General features: G+C 39.5%; 1 protein-coding gene across 1 annotated transcript in view; it reads right to left on the bottom strand.

Moving 5' to 3' along the window:
• The window catches only part of CFAP47 (cilia and flagella associated protein 47), a 362418-nt gene extending 356126 nt beyond the window's left edge, over positions 1-6292 (bottom strand). The window contains exons 1-2 of the mRNA XM_062577000.1: positions 6131-6292; positions 2662-2813 (exon numbers count right to left, since the gene is read on the bottom strand). Coding sequence (XP_062432984.1) covers positions 2662-2813; positions 6131-6292 — 314 coding nt within the window. The remainder of the gene's footprint in view (positions 1-2661; positions 2814-6130) is intronic.
• Between the last annotated feature and the right edge of the window lie 13435 nt (positions 6293-19727).

Below are 19727 nucleotides of genomic sequence, written 5' to 3'. Positions count from 1 at the left end.
ACTGGACAAAACTCAAAACTGGTGGCAGATAAGAAAACTTGGGTTTGTGACATGGCAATATATAGTGAAGCTTAGATTTACATAAAAGTACTAAGTACTAAATCCTTAACAATTTTTGATATTAAGTATTTCATGTTTTGGTATTTTAGTAGTAGCAATGTACGTTATTACAATGTTTGTGGACAACTCATACTGTATCATTTTAATCAAAAAAAACTATAAATATTTTTCAACTAGTAATTCACTGCCTGTACTATTTTCTAAAAATGCTTAATGGTGTTTAAAAAAAAATTTATGTAGAAAAATATATTATGTATTTAGTATATTATATATTGTATAATAATATGATAATATATTTATATTATATATCTAGTAACCCTCCAGTGCAATTACTAAACCATTATTACAACCTGTCTAAAAATAGCACACATAATACAAAATTAATTTGTGGAAAAACCTGACTAAAAGAGAATCATAAATTATATTTATTATTTTCACACACAAAATTAATAAGCTGTTGTTATAGACTGACAATTTTTTCCTGCAAAAGCTGATTAAATTTGAACATCTGAAATACTTTAATAATGTAACAATGTAATGCAAGACCTTTCCAGAAAGGAGTTGCTAATAGCATTATTGCCCTAAATGAAGTATTTCCACAATATTATCCAACCCCCCCCCCAAAAAAAAAAAAAAAAAAGAGAGAGAGAGAGAGAGAGAGTTCCCTACAGAATTTTTTTTTCCTTCCTCTGAGATACACTCTGGGAAAATGCATTTGGAGACGGCTACTTTTTATACCTTACACAGGCATACTTAGCCATGACTGCCATGCCAGAGGGCTGAATAGAAATACTAGACCTTATATTTATCATATAATATCTTAATTCTTCAAACAAAAAATAAAATTTAAAATAAAAATGTATAAAGAGTTCATCTTGAATTGCAAAGTTATTAACGTAAGAAAAGCCACCCTGTCTTTTGGAGAAAGAAAATCATTAACGGCTTCCCATATAAGTTTTCTTAACTATACCAATTCAGGCTATGCCATCTCAGGGCATTCTAGTACTAACAGGAATAGCAACAAGATTTTGGTATTTGACCTATGGCAAAGAAACTATTAGTCCAGAAAACAAAATAGGCAACTAAAATAAGATGCTTGCTCTGAATAAATGTCCTGGCAGATCTAGAGTATTTTCTATGTAGTGTATTATGCTCAAGAAAGTTACCTGGAGTTATTAGATTGCCCTCAAGCTTATGATCTTCAGAAGTAAAATGACAGTTGGATTGATCCAACTTTCTTTTTTACTTTAAAGTAAGCCACATGAGTAACTCCAGAGAAAATTATAAAAGCATTGTTTAATACTGTGTTTAACAGAATAGGCACTTATAAGTACCACTGATAATTGTATAATTAAAATTGTTATTACTAAGACTTCTGACAGTAAACATTATTTTGCTAAGAAGTGACACAGTTTACAGTTGCTTGAAAACTTTGTCATGCTATTAAGCAATTTCTATCCTATTTTACAGTAGAACATTAAATGAACACTACAATTTTAAGATTAAAGGAAGAGAGCAAATAAGGGAAAAAAAGTGATGACATAAGAGGCAACCAACATGTAGAAGTATTTCCTATCTGAAAGTAAAACCCTACACATTTCAAACTAGTGCCAGAGACCTGGGGGGTTTGTTTTATTTTTAATTCATGTACTTGATATTCTCCATGAAAATTCCTTTCCATCTGTACATCATTTTTGTAATGTAATGTAAGCATTTTTACAAAAGCTATGATCTGCAATAGCTTATGACTCTAGAGATGGGATTCATCTATCCTGATGTAGACATCTAAAAGCTGGACCTTTACATATGACTTACCCATTCTAAGTTCTCTTGATAGACAAAGGACAGACAGGAACTTCAGAACAACTCACCTCATCGTACAATAACCATATCTACCACAGGTCTAAAGAATCAGCTTTTGGAGGGGTTCATTCATCTCCGCTAACTATCAAGAAAGTTTAGAGTGAACAGCTCTAACTTAGACATCTAGCTTTTAAACACTGAAAATAAGGTGACCTGAAGCACATCCTATATGCTTTTTATACTGACACATATCAAGAAAATTAAAGCCACATTTAGAGGCTCACCAATACCCATCAGTTATATGCAATATACACAGACACACACACAGACATATATACATACACACTGCTTGACAAAAATGAACTTGTGACCTCATTTTAAAATGTACACAATATTTTTAGAATTAAGCAATGTATACTTTACTGCAATCCAGTTCTGCAGATATGGTCAGTTACTAAGTATCTTTTATATAAACGGTTCTGTAAGGACAGTAGGAATGAAAAGTAAGAGATTAAGTTGTCTAATGCTGACCCAGGATTAGAAATTACCAGTTATCATGTCCAACAGAGAGTAAAGCAAAGGCAGGAACCCCAAAACTCTCTAGGAACTTAGATATAATGCTGATTAATTTCTTACCTTCATGCCACTCTTAAAAAAAAAATACCTTTTTAAAGAGACAACTGTTTTCCATGCAGTTGACAGATTAGTTACATAACCATATGTGACATGAGTTGGCACGCTTTCCACAAGATTAAACCAAAAACAGTACAAGAAACATATGGAATTTGACTATCATACCCAAGCACGGGGATATCAACTATGTCTTCTTCTACCAAAAGAAGTAGTCTGTCCTGAAGATCCTCCTCACTGTCAGGATAATATTCCACAATAGCTGTAACTTTAAGTCCAGGTGCAACAGGTTTCTCTGGATTTTCCACAATCAGTTTAAACTACAATTTAAAAAACAAATATTTAAATTAACTTTAAAACACTTCTAGATGTAAAAAACTACACATAGGGTCCCTTTCAGCATAACACAGATAAATTCAAAATTCACAACTGATTTTAAAATATGCAAGAATTTTAATAGAAAGTCCTCCTCGTATTTACCAAAGGCCAGACTTTTTACAGTAACATAGAAAGACACAATGAATACTAAACCATCAAATTACATGGAACTGTTGATTTAACAAAATACTATTTGTAGTCCTTGCAAGAGAGCTCTAGATTTTGCTACTGCTGCCATTAACCTTCTGAAACAACATGAAATGAAGTCAGTTACTGAAAACATTCTCCATTAAATAATATCTGAGAAAGCATCAAGAATTAAATCTCAAAGCAAAACAAGCAAACAAAAGGAGACAGCGTAAGATTTTTCCTGTTGTTCTGACTCATCTTCAGCTGGGGTCTATGGAAAGTTTCACACCGAGTACACTGAAAGGCACACTGAAAATATGCCCAAAAGGTCTACGTACTGCATTCTTTTTAGAGATAGGGGAAAAAGAGAAACAGTGAAGGCTGAGGACACCTTTTTCCTTTCTCTTAGAAAACACACCACTGAATCTGTTGTTGTCTGCATATCTGCTTATATTCAGCATCCCCTGCATATCTCTCCATCTTTCCTTGAAGAAATAACACGAGTGAACCACTAGCATCTAGTAGGAATCCAGCAGCTCCCACATTCCTAAGAAAGCTTCATAACAAAGTCTAGACATTCTCTAGCATTTCAGTCTCCTTACAGTTCACATCCATCTATGCACAGCAGGTTTCTACTGTGGATGTCAGAAAGTTCCAGTTTAGTTAGTGTTTATTTCTGAAAAAGAGTCACTCCGATAATCTTTAAATTTACTCTTCTAACCTTTATCTGGAGTATGAAAACATACAGCTTACTAGTTCTTCATTGTATTGTCTCTGCATCTCCTATTCTTTTAGGAACTTCACACCTTATAAATCATACATGGATATTCAGCTAAAGGAAATTTGTTGTGTAATATGCACCATAACTACAGGATAGTTTCTGAAAGAGCAGCAAGTAGTCATAAAATTCATCTCTTCTCTAAAGAGAATTAAACAGCCATGTATTCATCCTCTGTAATGGAAGATGGATATACTGTACTAATAATTTTTTATGAAATCTGTTGAAAAACGATTAATTCCTTGAAATGCATTCTTTGATAGCTCAAGGAAGGTTATTTTTTAGTTCACACATTCTATGAATCAGCGCCTCAGAGAACGTTCAGATAAGAGCCGTACACCTCGGGGCCACGTACACACAGACAGTAGCATAAGATCCAGGAATGACAATGAGCAACAAATCAGAACTTTCAGGAATTGACTATGTAAAGTAGAACCCCATAAATTGTCATCACATGCCTAATGCCTTTAAAATGCTCAACATAAGGCATGAATCCTCAAATTTACTCACAGAGGCACTATACCCAAACATTATAGCTGAGCAATCTTTTCTCTTCTCTAAAATTGATTCAGCCTCTCCATTTCCAAAACACAAGAAAAACTGATAAGGCTGAGAAAAAACTAACAAAACAAAGAATAAGCACAACTCTACCAAATCAAGCACTCACAGTAGCCAACAGCTTCCAACTCACAGCAAAATTCTTCGCTAACAGCCTTATAAAGCAAGTAAATTTGCTAATTCTAGAGAGAGACAAAATGCATGTAGAGTCTTAGCCAGTCTTCCCCTAAAAAAACCAAAGGCTGGCTATTCAGGTAGTAAAAACTCTAAGGTACACAATTAACCAAAAATAATTTTGATGACTAATTCAGAGTATACTTATTCATAGCTGAAGTTGCTACAACAGAAAGCAACATCAGCTTTCATCCAACTCCCAAAGCAAGCTCACGTCTTTGATCCTAATATTGAAAGCAATTAACAGATAAAATGTAGCTTAATGGAAGGCCAATATAAAGCCTTTAACCATAGATAGGCTTTGCTGGGCCCATGTAGGTTACAAATAAAGGGGTAAACTGCTTAGAACTGGAAAGAAACATTTACTTTGAAAAAGTTTGACTATGAAATGTTGTTTCAAGAATTAATCTATTAATGTAGAAGCGTGCTATCTTGGGAAAAGATTATTAAACTCTTAGAAAGCCTTCCACAGGCAAGCAAAATAAAAATTTTGCTACCCTCAAAAAACCTTAGAATACAATACAGAAATTAGGTAATATTGATATCAGTCAACACTGTGGAAATTCTAGCGAAAACAATTACAAAAGTTGCATCCTTCAGCTGCTCTATAATACTAACATACTTGGTGTTCAGACCTATAGCAAAATGATCCATCTTTACATGGCCCTCCCAGGCCAACAAAAATAAGAAAAAGGAACTAATAGGCTCCTTGGTTTCTTGAGGAATAATACTTCCAGAAGGCACAACAGAACTCCAGGAAAGACAAACAGAGTTTGTAACAACAATTGACTTGACGTAGTCAGATATATAGGAAAAGCTTTTTAACTTCTGAATTACTTCTAATGAAACTATGGGTTTAACAATTTGATAGAACAAGGAAGTCCTCTTCAGATTGCTCATGATCCCAAGAAAATAGAGACCTGGGAAGACTGGACATCATTTCTTTCTGACTTACAGCAGCTATTTTTCTGGTATCATAGAAATGTCTACAGTTTCTCTTAAGAAGCAAATAAACTAAGATGCTCACTCCCTCCTTCAGGGATTGTCAAACACAAAGCAACTCTGATATTGCCTCTTATTCCTTCCAGCTTATCCAGCTATTAACTAACTTCCAGCTCCACTTGCAAAAATCAATGAGTCTCATAAGCTGTCAGACTTCCACTGTGGCAATTTCCACCCACAGAGGCTCAATGCAGACAAGCACCACATCTACCTGAGCAGCCTCTTACATGGGGCCTACCTGGGTGGGCAAAGTTGGGGGCAGAAGTTCCCTCAAAAAAAGCAGTCCACAAAAGCAGGGCCGGATGATGCACTTCTCCCTCCAGCAATGCTCTGTGTCCCAGAGAGGGTCCGACAAGCACCAGGCGGGTGGGCCTGTGCACCGGGGTCAGGACAAGCCTGGGCGTCCGAGAGGGGAAGGCAGGGCAGGGACCCCCAGGCGGAGGGGCTTGGCGGGCCCACGATGCGCTGCGCTGCTGTTACCTATGCATACTGAGCGGTGCACGGTGCTGCACAAACACAGCCGGAGAGGGGGCTCGATGCCACAAGCCCTCGCAGCCCCCCACCGGCTGAGGCAGCCCCGCCGCTGCTTTCCTCTCGCTCCTCCCGGCTACCCCTCACCTGGGGCCGGCGCGGCGGCAGCAGCTGGAGCCGACAGCTCTCCCCTCGCCGGTTTTGGACACTGAGAGTGGCGCAGTAGCGGCGCCCCGGCACGGCGTCCGTGAAGCGCAGCTCGGCGGGGGCGACGCGCACGCCGACCACGTCCCGCCACCCGCCCGCCATGGTGGTGCGGTGCGGTGCGGTGCGGTGCGGTGCGCTGGCCCTAGCGACCAGGCCGGCTCGGGCAACGACGCCTTAGCAACGGACGCAAAGCGCTGATTGGAAGCAAGAGTGCGGCGCTCCCAACCCCACCAATCGGAGGAGCAGCGCCGGGGCAGCGGGCGGGGCGAGGGGCAGCGGGCGGGGGAAGGCTCGCCGCCTAACGGTCGCCCCGAAGGGGTGGTGCGGAGCGGGCGGTAACGGTGCGGAGCCGCGGTTAGCTGGAAACGCACCAAAAGAGCCACTTCCTTTTCGCCTGTGTCTCTCACCAAAGAGACACCCGAGCCGATGCCTTCCGCCGGCATGATTTCACCAACCCGACGAGTTTTTTTCCTGCTGGGTCTGTCCTGCTCACCTGCGGTGTTTTCTTGCTACAATTCCCTTTCAAACAACAGTTCAACACGATGAACCGTGATAGAAATACGGATGTTCTTCCAGCATCATTTTTCTTGAATTAAAAATGGCCTGATTTTTCTTCTGGCCATTAATCATGGACATGGCCTGCATAAAAGCTACTTAGGGCACTAACAGGCCGTTGGTTGGCAGAAAGCACAATGCCTGCAATGCCAGTGGCTACCCTAATAATTCATAGTATGCATGGAGTGGTGAAAGAAGCATCCTATTCTTTACTTCTACGCCTTCCCATGCTGTAAATCAAGTGATAAAACGAAGTTGACGTGAATCTGGCACTTAGGCAGACTGGGAGGCAGATTACGAACCACTTTGCGCTATTGCTGCAAGGTAGCGTAGTAAGGGGGGAGGGGCCGACAGGCATAGCACACGCGCAAGTGCACGAAACCTCAACACAAACATCAGCTGTGATTAACCCAGAAGGTTTTGCCTAACGTTACTTCATCCCCTAAAAGTGCACGAGGGCTCAAACTACTTATATTTTAAAAGCCAAATGTGAGCAGAGGCAAAAACGGATGGTACAGATCAGTGGAGCTGATGAACTACAAAGTACAAAAGACAAAAATACCTTTTTTGGAACATGCCAAGAAACTTACTCAGAGTAAGGAGAGGGGAGAAGAGCCTTTGTATCCTATGATAGGGAAAGATGCTGATAAGTAATTTCTTCCCTCTTAAGAACTTAAGTAATAGCTACCCATCTGCAGAAGAGTTAGTGGGAGTATGACATTGCCAGCGCTATAAGTAAAATTTAGTCATCTGAAGGAGTTCCTTGGAAAGACTACTTGAATCTGTTTTATGGGAACACTGATTATACTTAATTGACATAAAAAGAAGCAAATAAGGAAAAGATTACCTTATCAAAGAGTTAAGCTTCCCCTGCCTTTTCACTGGAGAGCAGAAAACTCTCCTACACAGTTTCTTTGATCCTTGAAGAAATTCTTGAGCAAAGTCAAGGGACATAAGATCAAATCTTAGAAATATCTGATCCAAGCAAAGAAGAGAAGCCTCTGAGATTTTATACAAACATCATAAAGGTGCCAAAAGGTCAGGGGCTCATTAGTTTCTTAGACTTATTTCTCAGTTTTCACATTAAAGTAACCTGGAAATGTATCTTTCTAACTACACATTCTGTTACTTGGAAATAAAGAATTCAAATGGGAAAGACCAACTAATTTGAGGAAAATTTTGACTTTATCACTTGTTATGTATTATTTCACAGCCCAGGAGTCAGTCACAAACTTAATTTTCCCATTTCATTGGGCATTGTAGCAACATTTAATATTTCTAGCAAAAATATTAGAAACACAAAGTGGTTATTATTTTTACCCTGCTTTCTTTCATATTCATACTGCCTCTCAGAGTGGCTGCTTTCACTCAGTAAGAATTTCTTTTTCAATTTTCCCTTTCTCGAGTTTGGAGCCTTTGTTATCTCTTTGGGAAAACTCTCCTTGAAATGTTACAAATATGATTATTTGTTTAATAAAGTAACATAATGAAAACGTAAAAGAACAACAAAAAATATTGCATAGAAACAAACCAAAGATATTAAAAGGTAAAATCTTCCTTGTGTTGACTGTCACCAAAAATGCTTTAAGAATAATGACATCTTAAACTGCAAAAATTCTCCTTCAGACCCTAAAGTGTCTCATCTGTACTGAAAATGTTTGTTTCAAATACTGTAACGGTTAATAAATTATATAAAACCATGCCTGCAACAGGCAGGAGCAACATCTTTTTAAAACAGTAGCAGAAACAAATAAATTCAAGTAGTTTTTTTGGGGGGGGAAATCTGTTTGCTAACAGCAACTTTCTTTTCCAAATATCATGGAATTACTCTGTCAGGGAAAATACTGGGTTAAAAGTCTACTTCAAAGATGTAGTTAAACTAGATGTTTACAGTTGAGAAGAGCAAGTAAAGGAGATGCTTCTTAGAAAAATTAAGAACAAAAGAATGGTAAAACCAAGGTCATACTGCCTTAAACATATGTGTAATTGCTCCGATAAGTAGCCCTGTAGACTTTAGTGGATTTGCTCACAAGAACCCTGTATTACTATGGAGATTTAGAATGCATAGAGCAATACGCTCTCTGGCCTACTGCAACATACCTGAACAAAAAGTGGTTCTCTTGAACAAGGAAAACTTTATGAGAAATTGCCTAATGTAAAAAGAGGGTAATCGTCTTCTGTAAGTGCAGTTGGAGCTGAGACTCTGCAGAAGTAGGAAGGTCCCTGTTCTCTCTGATCCTTCTGATCTTCTTGGTGTCCTGCACTCCCAGCTGCTTCCAGGACAGGTCACTAGCCTTCATTCTGCTAATGCATTTCTGTGCTGGGCTATGCACTAAACCTGATCTGTGAAACAGTCCAGGATGATTCTATGATTCTATAAAGCCACTCATACATACACTTTTGGGGGCAGTCATCTTTAAATGTGATCATTTCACAGCTTCAGTTTGGAACATCAAAGCAGAAACAGCACTTTTGACAGAGTAGTAATTTTATCATTGGGAGGCTGGATTAGGCAGCGGAGGAGACAAACCTTTAAAACCAGTTTTATCCTGATCTGTAGCAAAGAACATTGCCCTTAGTTTCACTTGCTTTGACATAGAGATGCCCATTAAAGTTTGTATCAATTTAACTACAGTTTCTTAAAACAGATTTTAACTGTGATTTAGGTTGTGTACAGAGGCCCAGTATTGCACTGAAAGAATCCTCATCCCTCTTAAGTCATTTGGCTAGGATCTCTTCCTCTTCTGCAAACCACTATATTTAAGTGCTTATTGTTGCCATCATTGTGATACCTCATTATGGAACAACATTAGATAATGGACCCTTCTCCTTTTTTTCCTCATCTCATGCCTATCATATCTCATGGCATAGTATGATTTTTCTATTAGTCACCTAATCACCCCTAAAGAGAAAACTAATGTAAAGAATGGTCATATTTTGTTTTGATGACAAAATCCTTTACACCTAATGCAAGAGTATGAAGAATATATATTCTTTCTCCTTTATGACTAAATCATGTGACTAAAGATGATTTTCCTTCCACAGAAATTCTCACTATTTTACAGCACAGTTACGTGCACAATTCACATTGCATTCACTTTAGCAGTATCATATGCATAAATAATAAAGCCTCACAGCAAACTTATGAAAATTATGTCATAGTCTTCACAGTGAAGAGCAGAACCTTATATAAATCTGTCACCTCTAAATTTCTGAGTCATTTTCCAACTTTTATCAACCTTGCCCTCCAGACCTGAAATTTGTTTGACTATTTTCTGATCTGACTATTGTTCCAGGTTTGGGGCAGAAAATCAGAATTACAGTCTTCACAAAACACATAGGAATTTCCAATCTCTGACACCTCTCCCCTTCTCAGATTAGGTTGAAAGTAGGGACAATAAAATTATTGAAAAAAAGGACTAACAGAGAAACTGTCAGACAAGGCAATCACAAATGCCTTCTTTTTTTAAAGAAAACCTATAGAAATCAGTAAATGAGAAACCCATGTCATAAATATATATAGACTCCAATATTTGGCAATATAGTTTAGGGCTCAAAGAGCTATGTGCTAAACTTTTGCCAGCTATTTACTGAGCAGAAGCAGAATCATTTTATCAGGGTAGTCCTTAGCTAAATATCCTATTTGGGAGTCAAGTACTACTGTAGCATTACAGTACTAATTTTGGGATCAAAGCTAGTATCTGAGGGACTAATTTTGGAACCCAAACAGTACAGAGCTGAACTTTCTCATCTTAGCATTTAGTAGCAGTTAGCCCAAATATTTCAGCACCATTCTCTATAACAAAAAGTACAAAGGTGCCCTTTTTTGCTACAGTCTTCTTCGATGGAAATGCTTTCTGCATCTGGCATTTTTTAGTCACAATGTCTGTAAATCACCTTGCTCATGAAATATTTAGCAGCTCTAAAAGCATCTCTATCCGATCACAGACTTCAAGTATTAGAGAAAAAAAATGCTGGGTAGAGAGTGAAATGATTGAAAAGCACTGAGAAAAATAATGAGAACTGATGTTTCTGAGCTGAGCACATCAGTTCTGATCACAACATAACTATGGAAAAGCTGTACATATCTAAGCTATATACCAATTCAGATAAATAAGGGGTTCTTTAACAGCTGTCTATGGCTCTCAAAGACCAGCATAAAATCATGGGATTTACCCTATTGAACCAGATCAGTAGACTTCTCAGGCTCATAACAAGATGTCAACAGCTATCAGCACCAATAAGTAAATATAATATTTCCACTGTAGACAATTAAGATGTGATTTCCTAAAGTTACTGAAGGTGGGGTTCATTTTGCCACACTTCACTGATTTAAAATGCCATTTCATGTCTAGTCTAAGCACTGTATTTATGGGAGAGAAATAAGTGCCTCCAGAGCATGATCACCTCCTTCCCCCTTACACAGGTTTTAAAATAGGGGATGAATTAATTCCATATATCACATGGACTTCCTGCAAGTCTCCTGCTCTCCAGTTACTTAAGCAATTTGGAAAACACTTTCCTAGGCAATAATCATATAATTATTGAGGGGTTTGCTCAGATCTTGGTGAATTTCTTTGTTTATTCCTGAAGGCTGAAAATTAATACCTAATCATTTTCTGTTACAATTATGGGTAATTTTATTATACATGTGTTTTTTACATTTTATATACTATTTATGCAACTTACTTCCGTAGAGTCCAGGTGCTTAGAAAGATAATTTAAGTCTGCACTGTGATTGTCTGGAATGTCTGACCCCTTCGTGGTTCTCAGCTTTTTAAGTACTTGGCTTTCCTAGCTGTTTGATGTTTTTATTTCCTCAACTTCACTTAGAGTTGGAAACCATTACCAAACAGATATGTCCAGCATAATTAGACTATGGTTCATTATAGTCTTCTACGGTTACTCATTGCATTATCAATCCACTTTGCCTGAAAATACTATCCTTAGTCCTCATGAATGTCATTGTAGTTTGTAGTTGCATTATACAAAGAGAGCTCATTTGTCTTCATAAGTTACAGATGAAAGGATATACCCGATTTAGCTAGGTCCTCATTCAATCATGGCCTTGAAAATCAACAGCAAAGCTGCAGCAAAAGTGCATCAAATGGGAATTAAGACAGAACAGATCTTGCAAAGCATAGAAGATACATGCTCTGAGGAATTCATGCTATGCAATAGGTTAATGATGCATTGTGTCAACATATTTTCTTCCATAAATTTTATACTGAATTTTTTTTAATTGTTATTTTAACATTTCTTCCAAACTAGAAAAAGGGATAAATATGGACATTCACTATTTTATTCATTACTTTATATATCTCTATCTTAATATTTCTTGCACAGCTTATTTATATTTTAAATATTATTTCCTTCAGATAAGGGTTTCTCTATGCTATTTGTTTTTTTCTCTTTTATAGTTACACATTGTTTTTTAATGATGCTGACTACTTATAAATCTATCTATCCACAGATAGCCTTCGTAATACAGTTTAATATCCTGTCTATTTTTTCTGACATTTTGTATCAAGCAGTCAATGGAACAAGTGAGCTTCCACCAACACAACATCTATCACTCTTGGAACAACTGTTATCTTACTATCTTGCTAAAGATTCTCTGAAAAGTTGATGAAAAGGCAAGCTAAGCTGCACAGGATAAGTACCATAATGGCAGAATAGTGAAAAACATTAGAAATGCTTTGCTCAGTCAGGAAAAATGCACATACGTTCTCCTTTAGCCTTGTATTTGTGCCAAAATGCCTGCAGCCCATTTGCAAATGGTGCAGCAATTTTATGACAGTGCAGCAGGTGGTGCTCAAGCAGTCCCTGTGCACCCGGAGAAGCACTCTGTTCCAGATTTAGCCCCTCAGTGGTTAACTTCTCTGTAGCCCAGTGCTGTCAGAGCAGCAGTTATTCTTGCTGGTGAATCATGCTCCAAACATTAATTGAGAAAGCCACGATGAAAACATAATTCTACTTAATCATTTTGTAAGTCATATGTTTCTAAAATGCTAGATGCATTTACAATGAAAATTAAAACACAGTAAATTAACAATATCTCCTAAACAATTTTTTGTTGCACCCAAACAGAGCACTATTTTCCTAGAAAAGCAGAGCTGTGTGGGCAGATTTCTATTCTTCAGGGAAAAGCTGGAATTTTGTTAGCAATGTTTGGGCATTGTGTGGCATCTCCTGCTGGTCAGCAAGTTCAGTGTGAGGGTAACAGCAAATCCCATTTTGGGTATGCAAGAGACTATCAAAACATTATAGCTGCTTTACTATAATTGAACATGCTTGTATCTCTGAGATCTAACTCCTCAAATACTTGGTGAAAAAAATGTGTAACAAAATTATTTCAACAGCACTGGAGATTCCTAGGAAATACAGCAACAGAAATGAAGTTCTTAATGGAATTCAGAAATATTTTGGAATGGATGAGTACAACTGACTTACTGAGAGGCAGACCAATTAGAGAAAGATTCCCATTTAGGAGGAACTAATTTACTTTAGGGGACTCTGATATACTTGATCATACTGTGATGAATCTGCTGCAGACAGCAAAAGACAGCACCTGCATCTGTTGAAAGTGGGTCTGCTTCTGCTCTCATGACTCCTGTTTGGCATATGGTTTATTCTTTTCAACAGTAATGCCCCTTCAAAGTTATTTTCTAATATTTCATAATTTTAAAATAAAAACATTAGGTTTAACACTGCTTGTTTTTCATGTCTCTATGTATTCTCAGGTGAGGTGATTTTTGTAAGAGCCAAATCAATTACTACCACAGAACTGTCCCCAGGGTTGAGGATACATTTACACACTTTCTCTGGAGTTTTCTTGATAAGCATTTCAGGATCTGTCATTTTCAAAATAAGCGGAATATTGAGAAGAATGTTTTTCCACTCTTTCCAGCTCTAGATTATTAGTAAAGCTTGTTTCAGGATTTGTCTTTTATTTTGCACGAATCAATGGTATGTGGATAATAATGCTCCATCACTCTTAAGAGAAGGCACTTAGCTAAGCCTGTCAGCCACAAGAAAGGTAATGCATTAGGGATTTGTATGCATGACTTAGTTGTCTTCTCTTGCAGGCCTCCCAGCACTGAACATTTGTGTACTGAGCTGGAGAGATCAAGAAAGCTGCTATATTTATGACAGTGCTTCTCTTTTCTCTCTTGCCAAAAGAATGGTCAAATGTAGCATAGTAATATATACTGCTGAATTCTATTATCCCAATATTTTTATATTTTTGTCCACGTTCTGAAAATAAATTTGTCTGCCCAAACCTGTATCTTTTGTGGAAGAATAGCAACGTTTTAATATTGGTTTTAAATTTACTATGCTTGAATTAGCTGCTTGTATTACACAATGGCATAATCTAACTCAAAAGCTTTCAGAAACCAGTGGAACTTTTCCTGCAAGTTCTCCACAGGGCTAGAAGCCAGCTTGCAAACTTTTTCAACTTTCTAGCCAAGGGCATGATAAGCGTTTCTCAAGTAACATCCCTAAGCTAGCTCTCCTCTATCCCGTACTGAAGTACTAACTTCAGGGGCCCTGCTATCCACAGTACTTAACACAGCTCTAGCTAGATCTTGATACAGGGCTGTGGAACATTTCCAGGTAGTCAGCATAGTTGGTCTTTCATAGTCATCAGTAATATTTCATAGAATTTAAGACAAAAAAGGTCCTGTGATAATCTAATTAAACTTTCTGCAAAATAAAAGCCATGTGATTTACCAAAATCTAGTTGCTAATTTAATTCCAGTAGCTGGAGCTGAATGAGAACTCATCCTCGAGGGAAACATCCCATCTTGGTATAAGTATCTCCAGTGCTGAAGTGCTTACATCCTTTGGTTAGCTCAAACAGCTAATTATACTCATCCTCCCAGTGGCTCGTTCACTGTATTAACCTGTATCATGGCCCATGATCCATGGACAAACTCAGTGTGTCTCTAAATCCAAGATTTGCAATCTGTGATTGCAAATAAAGATGAATCCAGATCTATACATATAGAGAGGGAATAACTTCAAGAAATTCTGTAGGATTTCTCTCCCTAAAATTTTTTTCTTGCAAAAGAAAGTCAAGTGTCAGCTTCTCTCAGTCAGGTAGTGAAGCCTATTTGTTAGTACCAGTGAAGTCAGTTGTGGTGCCAGAGGCCACTTCTTATAAATAGGAGCTGAAAAAGTCAGAGATAGCATCAAGTCACAGGAAGGCAAGATGCTTAGAGTCCTCATCAAGATCAGGAGCCGGGAGACACAGACCTTGCGATGAAAGTGTAATCAGCAGCCAAGCTGCAAGTCTAAGGAGGCCTTGAAAGGAAGGACTGAGATGAGAAGCAGGTCAGCTGAATCAAGGTCAGGCAAAGGCTGGTCGAGAGCAAGGACAGGGGTTCAGAGTGAAGTACTAAAGCTGATGAGAAAAGAGGAAAAACTGAGCCTCAGACAGATGTGTCTAAGAACCACAGGAACCAAAAAAAACCCGATGAACCTTAAAGCATAATTGGTGCAGATTGTGTCAGGGCATAGCGAGGGCCAGCTCCTCTTTGGGGAACAGGGACTGAGGAGCCAGGCACAACAACGCTTCCTGGCAGAGCAAGGGCCTCACCAGCCTGGGCCTCATCCCACTGTACCTGAGTGAGGCAAGCAGGACAGACCTAGAAATGGTAGCCAGGTTCAGTCACAGTCCCGATCATCAGGCAAGTTCATGGTGACGAGGCAGATCCAAGAGCAAACCAGGAAGTCAATCCACAGGTCAGGGTCAGGTCTAGTGATTGCCAGGCACCTCCAGGGGATAGAGATGGGATGAGGCCAGGCTGGGTGTGCAGGCAGCTGTGGGTCAAGGACAGGGTGGAGGTCGGGGGGCCCATGGCTGGGCATGGACATGGCCATGATGGGATTGGAGCCAGCACCACTGTGGCATTGGGGAGCAGGTACTGATGGCTCTGAGCTCAGCTAAAATGAGGGTCTGGGCATGGTAGAGAAGGCCTGGGGAGTGAGCAGGGACAGAGAGAGCTGCTTGGGCTTTTAGGACTCCAGACACATTTTCCTGATGGGTATTGAGGTGACTAGCTGGGCTCACAGTTGGTCAGATGTATCGGCTTCATGGCTGCCAATAGCTCAGAGACTGATAGATTATATCCATATTAATGTCTCCCATAACATCCTCCTAGATAAGTTCTGGAAGTGTGCATTGGATGAGCAGACAATGAGGTGGATTGAGAACTGGCTGAAAGACAGAGCTCAGAGGGTCGTCATCAGTGGTACAGAGTCTAGCTGGAGGCCTGTGGCTAGTGGAGTCCCCCAGGGCTCAGTACTGGGTCCCATCCTGTTCAATTTATTCATTAATGACCTGGATGAGAGGACAGAGTGCCTCCTCAGCAAATTTGCTGATGATACCAAGCTGGGAGGAGTGGCTGACACACCTGTGCCGCAGCCCATTATTGGCAAGACGGGAAAGAACACACACATCAATGTGATGCGAGTTCAATCCACTTTATTATTCTGCCTATCTAGCTTATATAACCTTTCCAGCAAGCTCATGCGTCCACGCGCCTCGCAAAGCATTTCTATTGGTTGTCTAGCATTGTCCACGCGCATCTGCTCAGTTTCTAATAGGCTGCTGTGTCAACTCCCTTCCCAGGTGCACATACTTCTGTTTCTCTTGGTTTCTCACTCTTCTTGCCTTCAAGGACTTCTTCTTCGGTGACCTTGAACAGCCTATTGCTTATTTCAGCTCTTCATACTCCTGTAAAATAGCCAGGGCCCCGACACAGGGCCCCGACACACCTGAGGGCTGTGCTGCCATTCAGAGAGACCTGGACAGGCTAGAGAGTTGGGCAGAGAGGAACCTCTTGAGGTTCAACAAGGGCAAGTGCAGGGTCCGGCATCTAGAGAGAAATAACCCTAGGCACCAGTACAAGCTGGGGGCTGACCTTCTGGAGAGCAGCTCTGCAGAGAAGGACCTGGGAGTGCTGGTGGATGACAGGTTGACCATGAGCCTCCAATGTGCCCTTATGGCCAAGAAGGCCAATGGTCTCCTGGGGTGCATTAGGAAGAGTGTTGCCAGCAGGTGGAGGGAGGTGATCCTGCCCCTCTACTCAGCCCTGGTGGGGCCTCATCTCGAGTACTGTGTCCAGTTCTGGGCTCCCCAGGGCAAGAGAGACATGGAGCTCCTGGAGAGAGTCCAGCGTAGGGCTACAAAGATGATCAGAGGGCTGGAGCATCTGCCCTATGAGGAACAGCTGCAAGAGCTGGGCCTCTTCAACCTGGGGAAGAGAAGACTGAGGGGGGATCTTATCAATGTGTACAAGTACCTGAAGGGAGGGTGTCAAGGGAACCAGGACAAACTCTTTTCAGTTGTCCTGTCTGACAGGACAAGAGGCAATGGGCAGAAACTGAAGCACAGGAAGTTCTGCCTGACTGTGAGGGGGAATTTCTTCCCTGTGAGAGTGACGGAGCACTGGACCAGGTTGCCCAGAGAGGTTGTGGAGTCTCCTTCTCTGGAGATCTTCAAGGCCCGCCTGGATGCAACCCTGTCTAACATGCTCTAGGTGACCCTGCTGAGTGGGGAAATTGAACTGGATGATCTCCAGAGGTCCCTTCCAACCTTACTGATTCTATGATTCTATGATTCTATGATTCTAATAAACACAACAGACTAGGTACACTGTGGCTTGCATCCATATGGCAAAGTTTTCTTACCTGATTCTATGATACTTGTTAAAACATCCTAATGACATGCAAACTTCAGAATAGTTTCTGGCCTGTGCTCCCTCCAAATCAAGAGTGCTAATTCGCACAAGCCAAAAATAAGTCATGGAGTGGGCTAATGTTTTAAGAGTATGTATGATCACATGTCAGTGCTCCAGTGCATGCCCTGGCCCTGATTATCTTACTAATATTGGAGTAACTACCAACAGCAAAAGAAATTTTACCTACACTTTATCTAGCAGAGACAATTGGCTTTGGCATTTTAAATAGGTTTCTTTCCATTAATAACAGAGTGAAAATGTGCATCAGACATAATTGGCTTTCCAGATAATAATTGGCTTTCCAGATATCTCTAATTAGTCTAATCTTAGTTATGTTCAGTTTTCACTTATATACCAAAAAATCCAAGGGCACATAAGCATAAAAAGTAGTCTGTTAACTTGTAGTTAAAATTACAAAATCTATTCTAAATAAGCAGGACATTAAGATGCAGCAAATCCAGAGTCTTGCTTGTTTCTGAAGCATTAAAAAACTATGGATGAAAGAAGAATAAATACAAATGTGAATGTAAAAGAAAAAACAACCAAAATACTACTGTAATAACTTTTTCTCTCTTTCCCTCACACTACTATGATAATAGGCAAAGCAGTTTAAACTAAACATACCAGGGAAGTTGGAGGATGAAATATTGGAAGTTTGGTCAAAAAGCCTTCAAAGTATCTGAAGTAACTACCAAGTATCTAAAGTAACTGAGAAGCATCCCAGGTATTGATAGAACAAAACAATTAATGAAGAATAATATAACATTTCAGAAGAATAACAAATGTGGGAACATTTATGAAATGAGAGAAGTAATAGCTACAGATCAGTAGTTGCAATCTAGAAAGATGTGTAAAAAGAATTCATACATGAAAGAGCAGACTAGGAAGCTGGAATAGTGAAATAAAGATATATATTATTCAAAACACAAAATGGTAAAGAGAATATGTTAATCCTTATTAGTCATTAAGGTGCAAACAGTAAAGCATGAAAAAGAGTTGGATTATATAACTGATTGGTTTGTAATGGATAGAAGAGTATGTTGGGATGCAGTTTAAGTTCACTGCTGTTACCTTGATTTCTCTAGATTAGTGAGTGTTTTTCTAACAGTGGAAAAAGTTAAGAGTGACGGTGTAGTCTGGACAAAGGACCCTTTGTTGTTGTTTGGGAGCAAATACTGGACAACAGTGCTGTCAGAGCTGGAGGCAATGGAGCCTGAGGTCTCTCAGTCATCTGAGAGAGAGGTAGAAGGAGAAAGGGAAGCACTGAAGAAAGCATGGATGAGGCAGTCAGATACAGATCCTGGGTCTGGGGAATGGCTCCCTACCATTCCCCACTGGAACTGGTCTTGGTTGTAGATCCTGCAAAACTGGAGGTGTTCTTGAGAGGTCACGGATAGTAACGAAGGTGCTAGTATATCGGCACCTTGCCAAAGGTCCAGAAGAGCCTGAGGTCTAGGGAGAGGTGAGTAGCTGTGTAGCTGGGGAGATGATGAAAAGAGACTGCAGAAGCAGCCACGTTGTAGGCTGTGAGACCTTGCATCAGAAAACACAATTCAAAACTGCAATGAAAGGTAAAATTGCAGAAATATTACTATGTGCAGCTAAAAGAGGCTGAGGCATCGAATTTTTCCTTTTATCAGAAATATAGGGGGCAGGGTACACAGCCTTTTCTATCATGACTAAATAGCATGCACACAAATACAAAATATTACGTAATTTATTTAGTCAATCCAGATAAGGGCAGTTCTTTGTAGCTACTCCATATCTTTGCTTGCTATGAGTCATTTTTAGGAAGGGAGATCATACACATTGTTTGAAAACACGCTCCTAAAGACAACAATTCTTTCATTATTCCTAGAAACCACCCTCAAGGCCAACTAATTCCTGTTTAGATCAGTAGATTAGGTTAACCCGGGACTGTAATTTAATGCAAGTAAAGATTTTCCAGTGATTTAAAAAGAAAAGGAGGCACCTTTCACTCCTAGATTCTGAAAGGGAATCCTAAAATAGACGTGATTTCTTAGAAATATAGATATTGAAAATCTATAAACATTTTTGGAAAAAACATGGGTTCATATTTTGCAACTGAATGACTAAATACAGCACATGCTTCAAAAGGCCTTTTTGTAACTCCCAAGAAGGGAATGCTACAAACAAAAAGCAAACAAAGAACCCTCAGATATCTCAACTTCCTCCTCTTCAAAGAATAGACAACTTCCTCCTCTTCAAAGAAG

Source organism: Rhea pennata, chromosome 1 (assembly GCF_028389875.1).
Source record: "Rhea pennata isolate bPtePen1 chromosome 1, bPtePen1.pri, whole genome shotgun sequence".
Classification (NCBI taxonomy): Eukaryota; Metazoa; Chordata; class Aves; order Rheiformes; family Rheidae; genus Rhea; species Rhea pennata.
The sequence above is the reverse complement of the archived record's forward strand: the minus strand, read 5'-3'. Positions and strand labels throughout refer to the sequence as shown.